The following is a 23,526-nucleotide window of genomic DNA, read 5'->3' on the forward strand; positions in this document are numbered from 1 at the left end:
CATATCACCAGTTGGTCTCTGGAAGGTACCTGTTGCTAGTATTCTTAGGCCAACACATACCTTGGTTTCCACTGGGATGGGTTCCCCTCTGTTGGTTCTGTGTGTGAGGCGTGGCCTGCACAGCTCAACAATTTGCTGCAGGAGGTCTCTGTCCACTCTATAGTGCTCCACTATCTCCAGCTCATGTAACCCCTGGTAGGTGACCCTGGGCCTGTACACTCTTCTCGTCTCCTCACTGTGGGTTGTCTGGCAGCATTTGCATTGTCACCACCCTCAGCAAGTCTCCTATGTCTCGTTATAACAGCTATGGCAGCCCCTAGCATGTTTGGTCTGAGTGCAGCTTTTTCAGTTTTCACTTCTAATAGCTTACTCCTGTCTTGCAGTGTTTCTTGAGAGAAACATACTGCAATGCTGTTTGCAGTGTTTTAAGTGCTGGGCTGGGCTAGTATTCTGCCTGTGTAATTGCCTGCTTCTAATTGTTTTCATCTGCTAGCACTAACAGTATTCCCTGCTAGCTTCCTACTATTTCTTCTGCTTCCTTTTTCCTCTCTGTTTCCTCAGGGGGGAGCAGCGTGCATACCAGCGAAAACACAGTGGCTACCACGTGCGCACACATGCTTACACGAACTAGAATCTGCTTATTCAGGTTAAAACGCGCGCACACCAGCGCAAACAGGTTTACAGATTTGTAAACAGGCTCCTACATGCTTACTCTGCCTTACACATGCGCACTCTGTCTTACTCGCTCCTCCCAGCGCGCACACGCGCGCATGCACGCACAGCAAGAAACTTTGGTGTTAGCCACAGTGTACACCTTCCATTTCTTGACTTTTCCATGCTTATCTGTTGACACTCCTCTTTCTATGCTGTGTGACTGACATCTGTCACATACCACTTTGCTCCAATGAGCTTGATTTCTTTCTGACATTCCCCCCTGTGATGTCACCTATCTCCTACTCTGTTACTCCCCCTTATCTAACTCTTACACTACACGGAATGTGCTCATTTGCTATGCGACAGTGAGATTCACTATCCTACCACTCATTTACATAGGATTGCCTACTAATGCTTAGTTACGTGTCTTACACTCAGCTTCCCCCCTTAGCAACCACTAAACGGTGGCCATGTTGTTTTCGGTCTGCTAGTCCCTGCATTGTAAATCCATGCATTGCATAAAACCCACATTTGTGGGTTTAAAACCTTTATTTTTATGTTTTATATAGCACAGCCCGTTTGCGCCGGGCTGCGCTGCGTTTAAACATCGCTGATCGCTGAAAAAAATATATTTTTTTTTTTCATGATTGCATCGGGTTACCATGCCAATGGCCACATATTTGGCCATTGGCATGCTGCCTGACACATATGCACACTTTATTTGGAGCTGACATGGCTCCACTGTGTTATTTGCAGAAACGTACCCAGTTGTCAACTGAGTACATTTCTGCACCTAACACGACTCGTACACGGGCTGGTTTCAGCTTTGTGGATCGCTAATCTACCTCATTTGCATGCCTTTCGGCTGCAAGTGAGGTAATTAGCATATCCATGCCCTGCCCGTGTAAGAGATGTTTTAGCTGGTCTCTAACACGGTATTTCGGGCTGTTCCTGGATCGCTATGGCTGCATGGAGTCTTACACAACTCTTAGACTCCGTGCAAGCCATCGTGAATCCTGCCCCTAGTGTTATACGTGATTTTGTACATGTAGGTTGTATTATCATACATATTTTATTTCCATATATTTTCTGCACTCACATATCTCTCTCGCTCTCTCTCTCTCTCTGGTAGTCATCTAATCAATTAGAATTGCTGGCACCTCTTCTAAGGGCAGAGGAAAAAATGATACTACTTCACAAAGACATCAGTGAATACTGATTAATTACAACATTTCAGATTATGCATTACTAATGCCATCAGAACAAATGCAATGAAAAAAACTGTGTTTTCACTTAACTTATTTGATGACCAGCATTGTACAATTTTGTCAAACAAATATGATCTGGATGTATTTTACTGTGTTATTGTTTCTGTGTCAAACACTAAGTGTAAGCAATTTTCTTTGCTTAGCATTGTTACTGCATGATATATCATTTTTAAATGCAAGATTATAGCTAAGTATGCTGCTCATAAAAGGATCAAAACTATGTTTTTCATATTACTTTTACTCTGTGGTTTCATAGATCGTGTAGGTTCACTGAATTAAGTTACTCAGCTATAAAAATGATTTACATCAGATACATTAAAACTCTAAAATTATTTTCAGTCTCTTGCTTGGTCCCTTAAGGCAAGAAGTACAACAATTCTACCCTAAATTTATGCAAAGGACTGTGCATAACTAGAACATAACTGAATACTCAGCAGGCTAATTGTTTTCTACAATACTCTTTTCCATTTCAGCCAGTTTGGTTACTTTATACACCACAGCCACTGAATATTCCAGTTTACTAAGGAAACTAACATATTTTATCCCATACTCATACTATTAAGCAGATCCACCTCTTTCATTGCTTAGCTCATTGGCATACTGTGGCAAAGACTATCACCAGCATTCTGCCAAAACAATGGAAAGTTCTCTAGGGTGACCACATGCACTGTACTACTGTTTTCAGTTCCATCTTAATTAAAGACTAGTGCTGCGAGAATCAACACTGCCGGTTTTATTCCACTTGATTTCAGATACAAGTATCATACTGTTAAAACAAACTGATTAAATATTGCACATCAATAAACTGTAAAAAGACAGGAAGCCATAATACTGAAAAATAGCAGCACCAAATAGTACACGATGAACAGCAGTATCAGACCAAATAACTAGAGTCTGTGGTTTAATATTTTAATTATGCTAATGCAACCTCTATCTCTAGAGTCTGCAGATAAGCTGCTTATCTTCTTCTTCACATGACATCAGTAGCTCTCAAAAGTAGGGTAACTGTGGTCATTGCGGCAAGCAAAATAGGCAAGCAGCTGTCCATTGGAGATCATGAGGAAAAGGCCACTACCTGTAAATGACAAGAAAAACAGTCACATAACTCACAAACAAACAGACCAGGGAAAGTGATTCTGAAACTAGATAAAACTCTGGCCAGATCTCATATGGAATACCAGGTACAGTTCTGGGCACTAAAAGTAATAACGTATATGACAAAAGGCAATAATTAAAAATATGACTTGAGAAATTACAGGATGCAAGCACAATGACCTGGAACAAGAGAATATGAAGATTGAATCATCAGAAGTTTACATATATGAATCCAAAAGATACGAGTATGTTGATATATTAAATGCTATGCCTGGAAAATCAAGAAGGCCTGACTTGAAACTCACAGAAGGAAAATGAGTAGTTGCTATTAGGAAGCAACTCTTCGTTCTTAGGATCATGAATTCAGGTAAAAAAAAACAGCAGTGGAAACAGTAAAATGATGCCCTGCATAAGCCCATATTCTGAATACAGAAATAATTATTTGGGTAGCATGGATGTAAAACAGAGTGGCATATTTGTGATTGCCAATACAGCATGTTTATTAGTCTCATCACATTAAAAGTCACAGAAAAAATGCTGACTCTGAAGTCCTAGGTCAAGTTAAATCATTAATATTGCATCACACAAATCATTTTCTACAAATTTTCAGATCTCTTAGTGGTAAAAAACTCAAGTGCAGCATAAGTTTTATTCTACTGGCAGATGTTTTGGATTCTACTTTAACTATTAGACAACTGACCTTGGTATAATCTTTTCTCCTCTTAGTCTAGTTCACAAACAAACAAAACTACAGGTCTATATGTTTTATACAAAAATTATGAAAATAATATGAAATTAGACAGCATCTTCTAATGGGATAAACAATAACAAAGCCCAGGGTTAGATTCACAAAAAGTATACCATACTACTAGGAGAATTTGTGGCTAACCAAATCTCAGTATGATGGAGCATGAATCAAAGAATTTGGATGCACTAAGTATAAGCAATCTGTCTATGGCTTGGGACATGCTGCTTAATGATTGGCTCCTGACATGGGTGCTCCCATGATCCAGAAAAGCACATCTAGCACTTCTAATCTGTGCATGCTGATATGTTCACCATAGCATGTCACTTTGGTGCATTTAATGCAGAACACAAAAATGTACTGCACCACTGTAACTGCCCATCTTAGTAATAAGATCAGCTTTTTTTGACATCTTGAAAATTATACAAAAAAAAATAAATACATAAAAAATGTCTATCTGTCCACACAGCAGCTCAAGTATGGTACCCCAGCAGACATCATGGCAACCTTATGCTTACTGTATAATCATGGCTGCAAAAACAACATTATTGTGCTATTACTATATGTTACGATTTGCTTTGTATTTTTACCATTGCACAATGAGCTATGATTTGGGTTGTCACTTAAAAAAAGGTTGCTCTGAAATTATGTATCAGGTATACTGCAATCTTCAATCGCAGGATTTCTCCTGGATATTTCTGAAATGGACTCTGCCCAGCAGGATTAAACACTGCCATCAAATTTAAAAGAAATAAACAACATTAAAATAAATAAATGATAAGTAAACATTAAGTTGCCATAAGCGAGGGTTTTACTAAGTGACAGATGGTGCAAACTAAACTACTCAGTTAATTACAAATTGTCTTTACAGTCCTCTTTTTGAATCACACAATGTGAGTGAAACAGAGAATAAAAGATCTGCAAAAGCCTTCACTAAACTAATGCAATGAGCTTCTAAATCTGGCTTCATATGCTGTTATAGCACACAAAGTTAGGCAGGTCCTAATTCCTAATCATCATCATTATCATCATTAACCTCCTTTTTTCTATATGGGGAAGGGGTGTTTGTTAGCTGTCACTACCTGTCTCAATTCAGTGCCACTCTCCTACCTTCCCTGATAGTCATAGCTGACTGTTATAGGTCTTTTGTCCTGCATCTTTTGTCTAAACATCTTTGTTTCCTCTTATCTTCCCCATGTCTGTCGTAAATCTTCAATAAACTGTCTTCTGCTTCCTGCACATGTGATTGTACAACTGTATTCTTTTCTCCTTGACCTTCTCTGAAACTGGGACTACTTGGCTTATGCTCCAATGTCCTCATTTCTTTGATTATCCCACAGTGTGCATCCTACCACCTGTCTCAGGCACTTGAATTCTGTCATTTCAAGCTTCCTCATCTGGTGTGCCTTCACTGCAGAGGTTCCTATGCTACTAAGAAGCATTAGTTGTGCCAGTCACAACAAAAAAAAAAAATGTAAACTGTTCTTCCCACATCTAGAATGACATCCCAGTAATAATCCTGCAGCTGAGATTTTTCATCATAAGCAAGGTAAATAAGAAGTTATGTACTCACCATAACATTCCATGTTTGTTGCCCATCTCGGCTTCATTCATTACTGGTTGTGTTCAGAACTGAGGATAGGTTCCAACTTGGCCTTATACAAAAGCTCGAGAGCTTCCACCGGCTAGTGGCTACACCCTATCCCATCATGCTCAGGGAAGATTACCCAGATCTTGTTTGCAGATACTAGAGTTATCTCTAAACATGTAACCATATCCAGAAAAGACTAAGAAGAGATTCAGAGACATCATATCCAATTTGCAAAACACCCCTCGATCCTCCAGGAGAGAAGGTGGGGGAAGGAGGGTGGGATGCAAGAATGAAGGTGAGATGAACAACAAACATGGAACATTATGGTGAGTACATAACTTCTTAATGTTATGTTGTCCTATCTTGCATTCATTCATTGCTGGTTGGAACAGCGTCTCTAGCACCTTGTTTCTTGGGTGGCTCAAGGGAAAATACTCTTCAAAACAGTAGACCCAAAGGAAGCCCTGTTCCTGGAGGCCAAATTGACTTTGTAATGAGTGATAAAGATATGAGGCTTTACCCATGTTGCTGCTGCACAAATTGAATCCATGGGTAGCATACCTCTCAACCTGGAAACATCAAAAATCTGGACAATGCCCACAAAAAATAGGTACAAATCTGCATGCTGGTTAACATAAAATTTGCATATATAATTATGTGACCACACCCACTCAAATGGGATTGTGGGATACCAACTTTCAAATGTAACCTGAAGAACAGACAATCAAAATATGGCCCCAGAGTCCCCCGCAGCCATTCCAATGTCGCATTACTTGACTATTTTGCCCCATTTACCATAAACAGTGTAATGTGCATACTGCTTTACTTCTACAGTGATTATTTGGATTTCATTTAAAACTTTTATTTTACATTTTATAGCACAAACACTAATAGACATCTGCTAAACAAATCAATACAGTCTCACAATGAAAATAGACTTAGTATTAAAACTTCTCTGCCCTTGAAACTCACATTCATTGAAACAGCACTGAAACCTACATTCAAAGAAAATGCACCTGGCCAGTGGTGGATAAAAATTACCTCTGGGCTGTTTTCAAGTCATAGGCCCCTTGCACACGAAACATACATGCGTTCTTTGATACACCTTCCTGACTGCATTAAATTATATTCTTTGTATAATACAGCACATTTGTTAGAGCATGTTTTAAATTTATTGTTTTGAACATTTTTCCAGTAAGCAATGAAACAAAATGCATGAACCAAAAATGTCAAAATTGCCCAATTCAGAACATTTCATAAAAGACTACTCAAACTTCTACAATCCACCAGTATCAGTAAATATGCACACAATATCTGAAGTCAAATTTATCTAAATAATTCCACATTAACGAGATCTATAACTAATGAAGAGGTTGCTGCATCTGCATTTCTAGTGCCTGTTTTATTTCATCAATCCAGATGACTAACACAGGCAACAAAAGCCAAAACTGCAACAAAAAATAAATACATAAAAAGGTTAACGTGAAATTTGAAAGTGGATTTAATTACCTAAATGTCACAAATAAATGGGTTTACTGAACTACAGGAAAGATAAACCTTATGCAGTGGAATGAAAACATACCAAACCACGCATAAAACACTTCTGTTTACTACTGCAGACCTTCTGAGTAAAAATACTTTGAGCCAACAAAAAAATCTAAATAACATTTACAAAACAAGCCTAAGGTCCAAACCATGAATGATAGAAAACAAGCTGCAAAAGCAGAAATTACTGATTTGCTTCCTTCAAGTATGACACCACGTTTCTGAAAAGGACACTACCAATAAGGGCAACAGAGTTAAGCCACAAGCAACAGTAACTTTGAGTAATGAGGTCAAAAGATAATTAGAATCAAGTAAACTTTTCAGTCAGTGTCGACAAGCAAGGTGTCAGAATAATGGAACAAAGTAGATCATTTGACCATTACTGTGCAAAATTCATCTATGAAGATTTCCCAAGAGTTACATATGACAGAGAGAATGCCCCATGTTTGCTATTCATTGGAAACCTCTCTCTCTCTCTCTCTCTCTCTCTCTCTCATACATGGGCTACCACGAACTATGAACAAATAATATGAAGCCCATTCCAATGTAAACACTGCCTCCTTATAACATAGGACAACAAAAGTACTTCCCATTTACACCGAAGCTCCACACTACTGCTGTATCAAGGACTCAAACAAGTGTACCCATGGCATAAACAGAACAAAATAGCTGTAGCCCTAACCTAGAAAACTAAGAAAGTAAACACATAGGCATACTCCATGTGTCAAGTACAGAGTAACATTTACAAAAAACTCTCCACGGTAGGATGGGAATATCCAGGGTAATAGCTGCCACAAAGGACAAGTAGAAAGCAGAAGGGGAGGGCAGGTCTACCATACAAAAGTGCTACTGCAATTTAGATAGCTAGGTATACTAAGGAGCCTTGCCACTATATCACCTATTATTCAATATCTATTTCAACATTCCACAAGGAACATGCACAGTTAACAGTGGAACACTGAAATGGAAGCCTCCATATAACCAGTCTTACCATTCACACACAGTTACTAATGCAGCACAGACAGTAGCTACAAAGATGTCCTGCAGGCTGCTAACATTTAGCATCTACACTAGGCAGAACTTCAACTCTGACAATGACCATGGCTGCAGGTAGTGCAAATATACCATCAGAGGATGACTAATAGGATGGAGTAATACACAGGTGATGCATTTTAGTGAAACATTAAAAAGTACAAGTAGTGTATAGTTTTTATGCAAAGTTTTTCTTCTGTTTAATGTAATATGATACTGACAACTCTGACACTTACTAAAGTGCAAAGAATTAAAGTGTTTTTTATTTTTTTTTATTAATGTAATAAAGTTTGAATTTTAGTTAAAAAAAGAAATATACATCCGATACTAGTTGTTTGCTAAACAATGCCATTACCTTTCAATATTTTTTTGTTTTAAATGTAAGAAAACACCACTTAGCCTCCGGTCCAAAGGAGTTTCTTCCTGGAACATGTAACTAACAGCTAATCATCTAAGGGGTTCTTTGGTAAAATGGAAAATTGAATCATCGCAACTACTATAATGTCTTCAAGGAAAATTCCTGGGAGTGGATACTGGGGGGGGGGGGGTGCTAACTCTCTTCTAATTGCTGCAGATACTATGAGATTGCAAGAAAGGTCTCTCCAAAGACATATCGCTTTTCTTTATAGGCATATGAAAAAAGTGCCAAGTTTAGTTCGCAAAGTACAATGTTAATCAAAGACTTATCGCAAAACAGCACCACTGATATAATAAAGGTGCAGGAAAACAATTAGACCTTATTACGTACATAAGTAAGTCTGCCTGCTGCAACCATTAAAAGGGAAAGCTAACGCCTCCACATAAAAAAACACCTTCTTTCTCACTAGTTCATACCCCAAACCATGTACTCAGGCCACTGTGATGTAGAGATCCTTAAAACTGCTGCACGCACTACAAAAATGCCAAAACACAGAATATGCACAAACCAAACAAGTGCTACTAATACTATATGGAAATGGACTCATCTGATGCGAACCAAAGGCCGCGCAACATAATGCACGTTCAAAAACAACAAAGACAATCTACAACACTATGAAATAGATTACCGCTCCTGCTCCTTGCACTGCATACTTTTATTAATATTAATCTATTCATCTTTAAAGTTTAGCAGAAAATATACAAGAATTGTGTACCATAGCAAAACTACATAAAAAAATATAAAATACACTTACGCGAAGAGAGATCTCTACAGGCGCACACACACACACACACACACACACACACACACACACACACATATACACAGACACCCCTTAAATAAAACACAGACCTACACAGAACTGCGAGCTTCTGCCAATAACTCTACTTAAATAAAACCCACTCTGCAGACTCTACTTAAATAAAACACACACACTGGAGTGGAACCACTCTAATTAAATAATAAATAAATCACAGAACTGTGAGTTGCTGCCAGTAACTGCCAATTAATTAGAAAGCAGGCTTAGCACATTTGAATTATGAAAGATACACCGAAGCGGGCATGTGCATAAATTAGCAGATTTGAATTAGAAAGCAAAGCTTAGAACAATACAACCTTTTTTTTATTACCTAGCTGGGCTGCGGCATGTGGGTGTATGCTGGGCAGACTGAAACTTAAATTTGCGCACCTGCCGTTGCTGCTATATTCCCTCCAATCTGACTGAGTCCAACAAAGCTGATGTCATCCCGCATGCCCCTGTAAGCTAGTGATGTGTGGTGACACAGTTGTAAAAATAAATAAATAAAATAAGCAAAAAAATCGGGAATTAAAGGGGCCACTCGGGAATTCATTGCGCCCCATTATTTTGCCCTGAGAACCAGTAAATACCGAAGAATTCGGTACGGTTGAGAGGTATGATGGGTAGTCTTGCTTGAAAAGCCAACGAGGTTGCTATAGCTCTTGTGGAATGACATTTCACTTTCCCTGGAAATTCTCTATTCTGAGATGTGTATGTAAAGGTTATACAGTCAGTAATCCACTTAGAAAGCATGACCTTCGATCTGAAAAGTATGCAAACAGCTGGTCTGATTTCCTGAATATCTTTGTTCTGTCCAGATAGAAATGTAGCTGTCTGTGTACATCTAATTGGTGCAATTTGTACTCTGACTTGTTGCCATAATCAGGGAAGAAGACAGGTAAGTCGATGGATTGGTTCAAATTTGCTACTGAACAAACATTTGGGAGAAAGGAAGGGTTAATTCACAGGGAAACTATCTTTGTGAAAAAACATGTAAGGGGGACATGTTGATAATGCTTGAAGTTCTGATACCCGTCTAGCAGACATGATGGCTACCAAGAATATTTTCTTCCACGTTAAGAACTTTAGCTTGCATGTTGATGCAGATTCAAAGGAGGAAAGGGTCCCATGGCACTGGTGGCTCTTTTATTGGAGGTCTTAGTAGAAAAGTACCTTTCAAAAAGGCTTTGCAAAGCCTGTGGAACATGATTTTTCGTCCCATTTCACCAATATGATAGTTTGATATAGCAGCTAATTGAACTCGAACAGTAGCTGCTGCTGCACCTTTATCAAAAAGCTTAGCTAGGAAGTCTAAGACAGCTGTTATACAAGCAGTAAAAGGATCAATATGGTTGTTGAAAGCCTAACAGGAAAATCGTTTCCATTTGCTAGAATACAGTTTTCTGGTTGAAGACTTATGGGATGAAATCAAAATATGTTTCACAGCAGGGGAAATATCGGGAAGCCTGGCTATGTATGGAACAAGCTGTCAATCTGAGGGTTTGCAAAGATGGATGGAGTGACTCCAGATGGATGAGTCAGGAGGTCTGGAGCTGGGTCCAGAATCCAAGGCTCCTCCTGGAGATGGGGCCATAGGAAGGAGAACCAAATCAGATGAGGCCAGTATGGGGCAATGAGTATCAAGCTGCTCCTCAACATGCTGGCTTTCTGAAGGACTTTGGGAATCAGAGGAAATGGGGGAAAGGCATAGAGGAGACCCCGTGGGCCAATCGTGTATAAGTACATCCCTTGGTGACTCCCCCGGAGGGGGGATCAGGGCAAAGTAGCTGCTGCATTTGGCATTTATGGACATGGCAAAAAGGTTGCAGCAAGGCTGGCCCCACTTGCAGAAAATTTTTTCCGCAACTTCCTGTTTTAGGGACCACTCGAGAGGCATCAGAATAGCTCTGCTGAGTTTGTCCACTATCACTTTGGACTTTGGTGTGATGTGCATTGCAGTCAGAAAATGTTGGGAACAGACTGCCCATTTTCATAGATTTTGAGCCTCTCGACACAGGGAGTAAGAATTGGTTCCTCCTTGTTTGTTTATGTACCACATCAATGACATGCTGTTTGTTTGTATTGCAATCATTCCTAGTGGAAGGGAGTCCTGGAATGCCTGCAACACCAAAAGCACTGCTCTCATCTCTAGGATGCCGCTATGCAAGTGGTTCTCATTTTCCTGCCAGACACCTTGGACAGTCTTCCCTACATAGTGCTTCCCCATCTGGGAAGCATCTGTGGTCACTGTGGCTACTGGTTGTGGAAAGATAAATGGTCGGCCTAAGGTCAGATGAGTGGAATGAAGCCACCAGCACAGGTCTTTCTTGCAGGATTCTGTTATGATAATTTTGTGAGACATGGGCAGCTCCTGCATGGACCAATGGGTGAATAGTAGCCACTGAAGAATCCTCATATGCAGACGAGCTAAAGGTATCAAGGTTATTGCTGCTGCATGGTACCCAAAACTCTCAAAACAACTTTCACCTGAACTCTTTTTTTTTGGTTACGTGGTTTTTGATTTGATGACGTAAGGTTAGAATCCTCTCTGGGGGAAGTCTGGCCAACATTTGTTGTGTATCTAAGTCTGCTCCTATAAATACAATATGTTGTGATGGCAACAAGGCAAATTTTTCAACATTTATCGTGATGCCTAGCGAAGAAAAAAGATGAATGGTGGTGTCTCTCGCTGTTATTAGTAGATGCTTGGTGGTGGCGGTTAGGAGCCAGTCTAAGTATGGAAACACCTGGAAAACTACTGCCATGCATTTGGTGAACACTCTGGGGGTTGTAGTGAGACCAAAGGGCAGAGCTCAAAACTGGTAGTGATTGGCTCCCAGCCGAAAGCATAAATGTCTCCTGGATCACCTGTCCATTTTTATGTGGTAGTATGCATCCTGGAGATCTATCGAGCACATCCAATCATCTTTCCCCAGAAAGGGGAGTATCGACTGCAGTGTTATCATCCGGAAATTTGACTTCTTGATGGACTTGTTTAGTCTGCTGAGATCTAGAATGGGCCTCCAGTCCCCTGCCTTCTTTGGAACTAAAAAGAACCTTGAGTAAGTTCCAGATCCAATTTGGTCTGCGAGGAGATTTTGGATGACTCTTTTTTTCCAGCAACTTTTGTACCTCCAAAGCTGTGTGATCCCCTTGACTGGGTGGAACATCTGGAATTGTTTTTTTTTCTAATGGGGGAAGGAAAAGGGTATGTAGTAACCTCTGAATATGATTGTTTGTACCCATTTGTCTTTTATTTCGAGCCAGGCATTACAATGACAAGTGACCGCTGACTGCCTCCAGAGATGGACAGGCAGACCTCCTCTCAAGAGTGCTGAAAGGGTTTACCAAGGAAGGAATCCATGTCACCCTGGTTCTGCAGAACCTCTCTACTGCATGGTCGGTGTCTTCCATTGTTACTTCCCCCTCTGCCCCTGGGGGGGGGGGGATCAACACGTACATCCAGGAAAGCTCTTTGGGACTTACAAAACCATATGTTTTCCCCCCTTCTGACCTTTGGGATAAGGTCTGGTGGGGAAGGAAAAACAAACTCCAGTGACAGAGTCTTTCCCTCCTGTTCACACCTGGTTAGGATCTCTTTAACTTTTGCCCTGAACAAAGACAGGGCATTAATAAAGGAAGACTTGAAGGGTTCTGCAAAATCGCATAAGCGCACCCAGGAATGTCTCCTTAAGGAAATTCCTGTATCCGTTCCATCGGCCATGTAGGAAATAAGTCGCATGGAGGAGTTCACCACAGAGTTTAAGGTGGACAGCTGGGAGGAGAACTTGTCCAAGACCCCCTGCAGCTACAGAACCTTGGAGGTTATATCCTAGCTCCTTTAGGAGATCCCTTTGAAGCCTAGTGAAATGGGTCAGGTAGTTCAGTGACCGAAGGGCAAAGGACACCGAAGAAAACATAAGCTTTCTGTATTTGTCCATTGTTCGAGACTCTTTATTCGGTGGATGGACAGATGAGGATGTCTCCGACAACTCCTTCTTGGTGGCTGCCGCCACCATCATAGCATCTACCAGGACAACTTTGCTGAGAAACTCCCTATCTGAGGGCGCAGTGATGAACTTATTTGGCCTCCTAGGAACAGGTTCCACTGAATCCTGAGAGCCCCACACCTTCCGACTGACTACGTTTATAAATTGGTCAAATGGCAAAACGTGAACGCCTCCAGATACACAGACTCATCTGGTTTAAGGATTTCTAGGATGTCTGCAAAAGAGACATCCTCAGAGGGTGACTGTGGAGACCCTTCTGACTCATCAAGGTTTGTGCATGCCTGAAGTGATGGACTCCTCAGGGGGGTCTAGATGCTTCCTCTTGCACAATCTCTTCCAAGGGACCTCCTCAGAGGGGTACTCTGGAAAGGTTTTGTAAGAGATCGCTTCGCCCAGTGGGGCATCCTGGGGCTTCAGGTCTCCACGCCTGGGTGGGAGCGATGGTACTGAGACAGACACTGGCACTTTGGGGAGAAGAGTACTTGGACCTGAGAGCAGAGAAATCTGAGGTGACAGCACTCTCCTCATCACCTCGAAAGGCCCCCAACCCGGCTCTGAGGAGGTTCCCATTTCTGAAGAACCAGAAAGCCTCCCCTGAACCAAGGCAGTGGGCTCAAAGGCTGATGTAGGCACTGAGCTCACCCGCGCCAAAGCCCCAAGAGGTAGACTTGGGCTAGACAACTGTCCAGTCCGACTATTCTCCCTGGACCCAAAGGGAGAGCATCGGCTCCTAGACCCCTCAACTTCCGATGGAACCTAGGAGGTTGGAGCAATGGTCAAGCCCAAAGATCCCAGAGGAGACCTCGGCACCGATGGTTCCACTACAATTGGATCCAAGCACTCTGGTAGGAAATGACAAAGGGGAAGTGATATTGGTCGGCCCTGAATCCCTCTTGGTTGGAGTCGACAGTATCTTGGCCAGCAATGGTGTCCGTAAAAGTCTTTTCACCACCTGCTCCACATCATCGTCCGAAAGGCTTCTGGAGGATCGAGAGGATGGGGTTGGAGACCTTAGTGACTGTAGTAAAGGAGATCTCAGAATTGGGTAGACCGGCTCCAAGACTGGGGACTGGCTCCAAAACTGGAACTCTGTCGACTCTGAAATCACAATGGGAGCCGAAGAGGGAGATTTCTTGGACTCAAAAGCCTTCGGGTCTGAAGATGATTCCTTGGCATACTTTTTTGTTGGCTCTGATAGTGCAGTAGCAGAAGATGACCTCTTTGTCGATTTTTCAGATCTAGAAGATGGAGATTATTGAGTGTTTTTTGAGGAACTCTGATTCCCTTCTAAAGCCTCGGAAAAAGGAGTTTTCAGCACACCTCTAACAATTAATTTGTTCCTTCTCTCCATTAACACTCTTAAACTGAAGGCATGACAGAAGAAACATGGCTCTTGAAGGTGAACAGCACCCAAACAATATACACACATTTGGTGTGTCCATCAGTCAGTGACATTTTCTGATTGCATTTATTATATTTTTTAAAGCCCAAAGGTTTTGATTCTCTAGTATCCTTAGACATCTTACTAGCCAACACACAACCAAACAAGTACGAAACTAGAAGAAACCAACAAAACGTCTTGACACCAGTCAACAACCAGACAAGTACGTTAACTAGGAAAACACAAAACCAACTTTTTTTTTTTAATATATATATATATATATATATATATATATATATAAAACACTAACTTGCAACCAACTAACTCTAAATTATCGAACAACAAGACAGGATGAGAAGTCTTTAAAATGACTAACTCCTACAACAGACTGGGGGAAGGGAAAGCCCTCTAAGTTAAACAGGCCAAAGTGAGCCCTCTAACTTAAAAGGACTACAGAATGAGAAGTGGAAAGTAATACCAACCTGAAACTCTCTAATTTAAATGAGTTTTGATACCGGGATAGGGAGAAAAACCAAACAGGCCTAGCGGTAGAACAACGGCCAACAGAAAAGCACACACAACAGCAATGAACACACTCAAAGTACTAGAAACACTAGTCTAAATTGTGAGAGATATACAATATAGAAAATTTTTAGCAATATTAATATAATAAACAGGAAAAATATTCCACTTAGCCTAGAGCCTGCATGGAAACACCCAATCTTGTTTAGCAGCAAATGTGAGCTGGGTAATCTTTCCTGAGCATGATGGGATGGGGTACAGCCACGAAACAGTGGAAGCTCTTGAGCTTTTGTATAAGGCTGAGTCAAAACTAATCCTCAGTTCCAAACCCAACCAGCAATAAATGAAGGCAAGATACGACAACATAACATCCCCTAGCTCTACAATAACACAATATATCTAAATATGGACTAAAAACAGAACTACTGCTTAATAATAATAATGAAATAACACAAAATAATATATATATATATATATATATATATATACACACACACACACACACACACACACACACACACACACACACAAACACATATATATATATATATAGATATATATATATATATATATATATATATATATATATATATATATATATATATATATATATATATGGGTCTACTTCATTTCATCTAACTTCCAATTCACTGACTTTCATTTCGCTGACCCCATCTCACTGAAATTTCATTTGACTGACACTTCATTTCACTGACAGTTCATCTGACTGACAAGTACTATTAGCAAGAAAATGGAATAGGCCCCCTTCCCCACTGTAGTGCGACCCTGGAGTTAGAATATATAGTTGGGGGTGTGTGGGGGGCATATGATATTGTTAAGTTTTGATATAATATTGCTTAGTAAAAGAAAAGTAAGTGGGGGGCTTCGCCCCCCACCCCCATTGGGGGCTGTGCCCCCACACCCCAACTATATATTCTAACTCCAGGGTCGCACTACAGTGGGGAAGGGGGCATATTCCATTTTCTTGCTAATAATACTTGTCAGTCAAATGAACTGTCAGTGAAATGAAGTGTCACTGAAATGAAATTTCAGTCATTTGGTCTCAGTCAAATGGGAGTCAGTGAATTGGAAGTTAGGTGAAATGAAGTAGACCCATATACATATATATATATATATATATATATATATATATATATATATATATATATTTATTTTTAATCTCGATGCTGACTCTACACTGATAAACATGTAAGAAAATTACTAAACCAAGAATTATATCCAGACATGCTTTACAGACGTTCAGGTTAGAACAAATTAAAGTCAGAGAGAAGATGAACATCTTAAACTGTAAACACATATGACAGACACAGGGCAGGATTCACGAAGCCTCCGTGTAAGAGATACAAGGCTTACACGGAGGCTGCAGTTAAACGGTGTGACGTCAGCATGTCATGCATATACATGAGGGCATGCTGAATCACACCTAAGGCTAACATGGTCCATGGAAGACAGTAGGGGGCGTGTCCGTAGGTCGAGCCCTGCAAGCGGACACACCCCCAGAAGAGTAAAAGTGCCCAAAGTAAACACCCACGACAGAGTCCATGGAAATGTGAATAAACACAACACATCACAACACATGCCCCCACAGACTATGAACATAAAATATATAAATGAACATGTTATATTTTTTTTAAATTGTAAAGATGTTTGCCCATGAGTGTGCTCGTTTGCGCGGGCGTGCCCGTAGCTCAGCCACAGTTAGCAGTAAGTGGAAAAGCATATAAGAACTAACTATACAAAGTAAGCCAAAAAGCAATAGCGTAGCGGTAGAGACGTCGGCTGAAGAGCAGGCAGTCATGGTTCGAGCCCCCACAACATCAATTTTTATTTTTAGTAAAATAAGCACGAAACAAGTCCCTGACATATATGTACACATATAAAATTATATTTTATGTAAAATGTAATGAAATAGGCCATTTATTTTGAAGAAATGTGAGATAACAAAATAATAAAAAATGCCAGATGTGCCTATAGCTGAGCTACAGTTTAACAAGGTGAGTGCATCTGCCTGTAGGTGAGCAGTGGTTTAACAGGTGTAAAATGAGTGCCCGTAGGTGAGCAGTGGTTTAACATGCTGAAACTGTGTGCCCCTAGCTGAGCTGAGCGTAATATGCGTGCTGACAGCCAAATGAAGCATAAACCAGCGTAACCCGTTTGCGCGGAGCTGCGCACCGTGCCAATAAGCTAACCACCGGGCAACGTTGGGCAAGCTGTAACAAAACTGCCTTTACACAGACACACCCCCTAGCCTGTCTAGACAGACATAAAATATAAAAAGCAGTGGCCAGGTTCGAACCCAGGATACCATGCACCATACTCAAGGTACTGAACCACTAAGCCATGACAGCTGCACTTAGAAATGCAGTAATAGCAAATATATAGGAATGAATAGAAAGTGGAGCATGACAAAGCAGGTTTTGTGAAGTTGATATAATTCCAAAATGGCCAATCACAGATAAGTGCGGGAAAAACGGCATATATAAGCCCCATAGGCAGGAATACACAGCATAAACGATTGTAGAACTAACTTGCAGCTGGAATGTCAGGAGTAGGTGAGGGTAGTTGCTTTCGAGCACAGAGGTGGGGCATTGAGGAGTCCAGATATATGGTCTGGCTCCTAGTCCACAATCATGAGGCCCAACTCATGCAGGCCAGGTCCTGTGGGGAGCATATAGGGCTGAGGCATGGGACCGGTTGTCTCATGATCTCACAGGGATTCCAAGGACTGGTGAGCAGGTCCGTCACCACCATGCGGACCTGAAGAGATGTAAGCAGGACCAATTGAACCTTTGGATCCAGGAGGCCCGGCAAATGCCCAACGCCCCACTACTGAGTAAGTTACATTTAATTATGTATGTAAGAAATTAAACTAGCTGATATTATGGAGATGTGTATTCCAATATTACTTCATTTATATTACAGCTGCAGGTGTCCGTTCTGCGAACCGCAGAGCCTATGGCGATAGGCTGGTGCGGTTGCGCCACCAGGCAGATCAGTAATCCTCTCCTAGTAACTGTAAAGAAATATAAAAGTATGACAGTTAGCAAAAGAGTGCAGTGTAGTCACTAAGTAATAAAATGTGCAAGTAACAGCGTAAGAGTGTTTGCAAGTATTGCTTGATTACAAAAGTGTGTTGCAGTCTGTAATTCAAACAGAAAAATGAAAATGTCTGAAATAAAGTCTGAAATAAAGATGCCCCACCTGTAATCTAATAGTACTCAACCTGCAGCAGGCTGAAAAGTACAGCTGCAGAAGATGAGCAAATCACATGTGTGAAATATATCCCTGTTGAAATACTGAAACATGACAGAAGTGAGACTGCTGGAAAGGATTGTAATAACTACAAGTAAAACATGTCAATAAAGCCTAGAAGTAAGTACCATCCTGAATAGTAAAATGAAAACAAGTGAGAGAGTGTGAGAAAAAGTTATGAATCCACCAATAAAGTATAATAACCCCTGAATAAAGTATACTGCAGTCAGTACAGAATGAAATGAATGTGACAAGCAGAACCAAACTGCGAAATGTGTTCAAAGTGTTGCTGCAGCTGGAATGTGTATCCCAAAATCTGGATATGTTGCTCTCAGTCTGCAATATGCAGATAGTATGATTGTCTGAAATACCAAACATCCACAGTTGTCTATAGCTATATAAAGCAAATGTAGCAGGATGATGTAGCTGAACAAAGCCAGATATGAACGTGTATGAATAACAATAAAATGTATATTGATGTAGCAGTAACAGTCCTATCACCAAACTGAAGTAGTTATCATATAGGAAACTGTAGTTAGAACAGTAGTGTGTATATATCTGCAGCTATTAGAAATGTACAGCATATGTATTGGTATTCAAAGGTGTTAATATTTTCTTCACCCCACCCTATAACCACATATAATCCATTCCACGTGAAATTGGTATGTGCAATCACAAATAACACCCCTGGACATTTGTCCTGTTGGGTCATAAATATTTGAATGTACGTTGATGCATCTGCCCTGTTCATACATCCAAACCTGATGGCCTGTTGCCATCAATCAACCCTGCATGTTGTTGGACTGTGTATTGCTGTTCAAATTATGCATGTGTTATGCTTGCTGTTCAATGGTGTGAATATCTGGGTGTTTGGTTAATGGGAATACTAATGCATGCTGTTACAACTAATTGCGAATGGTATTGTATGTTACTAACCCAAACTGTCATGACATAATGCAAAACACAGGACGACAGGGAAGGCGGGTTCCAGCGGACCCACTTCTCCCACCTCAGCTGGCGAGTGCACCTGGCACTAGTGCCCAGTCTGGACCCTCCTCCGGTGGCCCTGTGCCACCTGCGGGTGGAAGCACTGCAGGGGATGGGGCCCATCCCCCCTCTGCAAGTGTGGCCAGAGGAGAACCACCACTCACCCTCCGTAGCGTCCAGACTGTGGTGCGTAGGGAGATCCGGGACTCTGTTCTTGGGCCCCTATGCCAGCTTGAGGCACAGGTGGCACAACTTATGGGCATGCCTGTTGCCCGGCCTACACAGCCCCCAGCACAGCCCCGTCCTGGCCAGTGAAGGAACAGTGGCAACTGCCCATGGGTGGGGATATCAGTTCCACTGTTGCCATCTGTGGGCTCATGGGCTCTGGATATCCAAACATCCATCCCCGTCAATTGTGTAACCCCCCCCACACGTGTCATACACCGCCCCTGTATGCGTCTTGTTTGTCTTGTCTGTTGACCTACCCAACCTACCAACCCCAGCTATACCGACTTCATTTACCTGACATATCACTCTCACCTGAAAAAAAAAAAAGAAAAAAAAAAGGGCACTCTGTACCTACAAAAAAATTACGCCCCATACATAGCTGCCCATTCCGCACACATGTCTGCTGGACATGGAAACTATCAATTACAATTGGCTGTACAACAAGTATTATTGTTGTCCTGACAACTCTCTCAGGGGTGGAAGGTTTCAAATGTCACACCAAATTACAAACATATGCACAGCTGTTGCTGATGAAGAAATGGGCAGCTATGGGCCTTACCTACATCCCTCCTGCAAAACCCAAGCTTGTTTCCCTACTGTCTTACCCTCTTTGTGACCCCTTTTTCACCACTTTCCTGTCTCCCCATTTTCATTTCTTTCAAAGAAAATAGCGCGGGTGTGCGCCAGAGTAAGCACTGCTAAGCAGTTGTAAGCGGGTGTGCGCGGAGCTGAACACCAGTGCGCATGCAGGAGCTCCGCGCAAACCAGCGCTAACCCGGTTACAACTGCTTAAAAGTGCCTTAGTCACTCTGATTGACAGGCCCTGTAGTCAGTTCAAAAGCAAAATAAAATCCCACTGTCAGGCCCGAACCCAGGACCTTGGAAACAGTAGTCTGCATGACTTACCACTAAGCCATGACTGTTATACAAGAACATTGTGCTAAAATAAATATATCATGTAATAGTAGGAATGAATGTAAATGGAATATAGGATGTGTAGTACACAAAGCATGTCATGTATACTTAGTGTCAAATCTAGTGGATTTCTATAATAGTAGTGTGTGAACAGAAACAGCCATGCTAGTTGGTAGCTAGTAGGTAATAATGTCAGTTAATGTACATATATAAATGTATGTATGTTTACATATATATATATATATATATATATATATATATATATATCTAGTTGTAGGTGTCAGTGTGCATACACACTTAGTACAGGAAACAGGACAGAGGAATGGAGAAATGTGAATCTACAGCACAGCCTAAATCATGAGAGAGAGATACTAACCTTTACACTCACAGAACAGTGTCCACAGCATACCAGCATGGTCCCCACCCTTACAATCTGAAAGGGCAACGCCTATCTCACATACCCTTTTATAGCACTGTCCTGAAATCACAGTGAGAACTGCAATCAGTACACAACTGGCTGCATGCAATTAGAAAATCCTGGCTTACAATTGGTGCAGAGGCCATCACATGGACGTATGCAGATACCTACAAAAGCATCCTGTACTCCCACTCCACACATGCAATACTTTCATTGCACTGTCTGGAGGCAGACAGAGAGAGAGAGAGAGAGAGAGAGAGAGAGAGAGAAAGGAAAAAAAAAAGAAAAAAAGAAAATAAGAACACAAAGAAAAACACACGTTACACAAACTAGGTTGAAGCTGTCATCAGTGTCAGTACCAAGCTGGGCTGGCAGCAGCAGGAAGCTATAGTAACGGTAACGCAAACAGCTGCGACAAACACAGGTAATGTAAAGTAACAAGTTAATAGTGTACATACTGTGAAGCCTCCATATGTGTCATTGGTCTGTATCTATAGGTATGTCCATGTGATAAGTTGTGTGCATGTAGTTTCACCCAAAGGGGATGACTATACATTACATGTCATTCAGTGTTAGGCCATGATCCTGGCACCAGTTGTCTATTTCAGTGAGGCCTGTCTGTAGGATGTGTGTGTCAGCTGGTGTAACGACTATGGCGCTTAGTTCGCAGTCATCTGGGAACTTTGTCATCCACAACCCGCACATGTTTGCTTTCACATCTGAGAAGTAAATGCCAAACAAGAGGGGTCCTAGGACACAGCCCTGTGGGATACCAAATGTGACTGGCATTGAGTCTGACATGGCTCCCACAATATCGATATTATGGATTCTGTATGTCAATCAGTGTGCAACCCATCATGTGACATATGCAGTAACATGTAAGCTAATGAGCTTGTCTATGATGCCTGAGTGGAGTACTGTGTTGAAGGCCTTAGGCAAGTCCAGGTAGGCTGTATGGACTGCGTTGCCCTCATCAATGGCTGTAGTGACTGTTCTGGAAGGTCAACCAGGTTCAAAAGGCAGGATCAGCCCATCACAAAGGCAATCTGGGTGGGATCAAATGTCTGCAGGTACCCAATATCGCTGTATATGCATCCCATAATGAATCATTCCATAGCTTTGCAGACCAGGCTGGTTAAGCTTATGGAGTGGTAGTTCCCAGGGTCAGTAGAGGTGCCTCCTTAGTGGAGTGGGACCATTGTTGCTGTATGCCAGTGTTCAGGTACATATCCCGTAGTATGGCCAAGGTTAAATATCAGTCTTATATGCGGTTGTATCCCCTCTTGGAGTTCACGTAGCACACATCCAGGGATACCATCAGGTCACATTGATGCTGTGTGTTCTGCTTTGCTGAGGGTGGCCCTCACCTGGACATCTGAGATGATAGGGAGGTTACATTCAGCTGTGATAAGTATTTCTAAGTGTGGGGGAGAAGGAGGGGGGATACGTGCACTGAACCTGTCTGCCAGAATGTTGCCAATATCTGTGTGTTCAGTGAATGTTAAGTAGGTGTGTAGTAACTCAGAGCATATCTGAGGCGTTTGGTGCATATGTCTAACATAACTGAAGAAGGCCTTGTGGTTATCTATAGTGTTCGTGGCCATTTCCCTCCCAGAGTAGGCCATGGATGTTGTTATGAGAGACCATAGCTTATTACCAGTGCTGACCACAGATGCCTTCCTTTTATGTGAATCTGCTCTGTCCTGCAGTAGCCTCCTTCTATCGTTATACAATCTGCCTTTGTCTGGGGTCCACTAGACAGGATGCCTAACCTTTCTGCACAGGGTCTGGGTTAGAAATGTGTGTGCATGTTCCATGCATTCTTTGGGATGTCTGTGGGAAGCATTCGCAAAGGGGTCAGCAGTGTGGGTTGTGGCTTCCACTGGCCCAGTGGGCTGCATGGATACCATGTCAGTCCTAACAAGTGAATATCTGTCTAATCGCATATATATCAAAGTAGTCTACTGTGCTGGTGGTGGTGGTGGTGGGATATGTATATCCAGGCCAAGTAATTTGTGTCCAGATCACACAAGTGGATGGCGTTCCACATACAGTACCTTGGTATGAACCCCCAGAGTGAGGTTGTGCATTGGACCTGTCTCAGTGTGCTGACCGATGGGGCATGCTACTATGTTGTATGGAATGTGGCAGGTATTGTTGCACAGGTGTTGGCTGAGCACTGATATCTGGCCATGTACTTGTGTATCCACCAAGAGACACACACGTGCTATATATGGGAGTAGTAGTATATCACTACAGTTGAGTATCATGTATAGTATGTGTGCCATATATCGCTGACATAGTCTGCTGATATCCTGTTTGTGTTCTCTTCCAGGGACATGGTGCGTCAGCAAAATCCTGCCTACTCTGCTGCAGAAGATGAAGAGATACACCAGAGCCTGGTGTGGGATTATGACATACTGTTTTCCTGCACCAGCCAGAATCAGCAGGAGAGGGCTGCACTGGGGCAAGACCTTGTCCGTAGGGTAAATGACATTGGCATGCATAATAGGACATATGGGCAGGTACGACATCACTGTAGTGATTTAATCAGAAATGTCCGTCAGCGTGCGTCGGATATCCACAGGCAACAGGTCGCCACAGGAGGTGGGGTGGCTACACATTCCCCCCCTCACCAGACTGGA

At 41.8% G+C, this 23,526-nt stretch overlaps 1 protein-coding gene across 3 annotated transcripts in view; it reads right to left on the reverse strand.

Moving 5' to 3' along the window:
- Window positions 1–2,640: 2,640 nt before the first annotated feature.
- TMEM244 (transmembrane protein 244) overlaps window positions 2,641–23,526 on the reverse strand; it is a 418,478-nt gene continuing 397,592 nt past the window's right edge. For all 3 annotated transcript variants that reach the window (XM_044085024.1, XM_044085007.1, XM_044085016.1), the window contains one exon: window positions 2,641–2,997. In XM_044085024.1, coding sequence (XP_043940959.1) covers window positions 2,903–2,997 — 95 coding nt within the window. In that variant the 3' untranslated portion in view covers window positions 2,641–2,902. The remainder of the gene's footprint in view (window positions 2,998–23,526) is intronic.

Source organism: Protopterus annectens, chromosome 1.part1 (assembly GCF_019279795.1).
Source record: "Protopterus annectens isolate FY-2018-M chromosome 1.part1, PAN1.0, whole genome shotgun sequence".
In the NCBI taxonomy this organism is placed as follows: Eukaryota; Metazoa; Chordata; order Ceratodontiformes; family Protopteridae; genus Protopterus; species Protopterus annectens.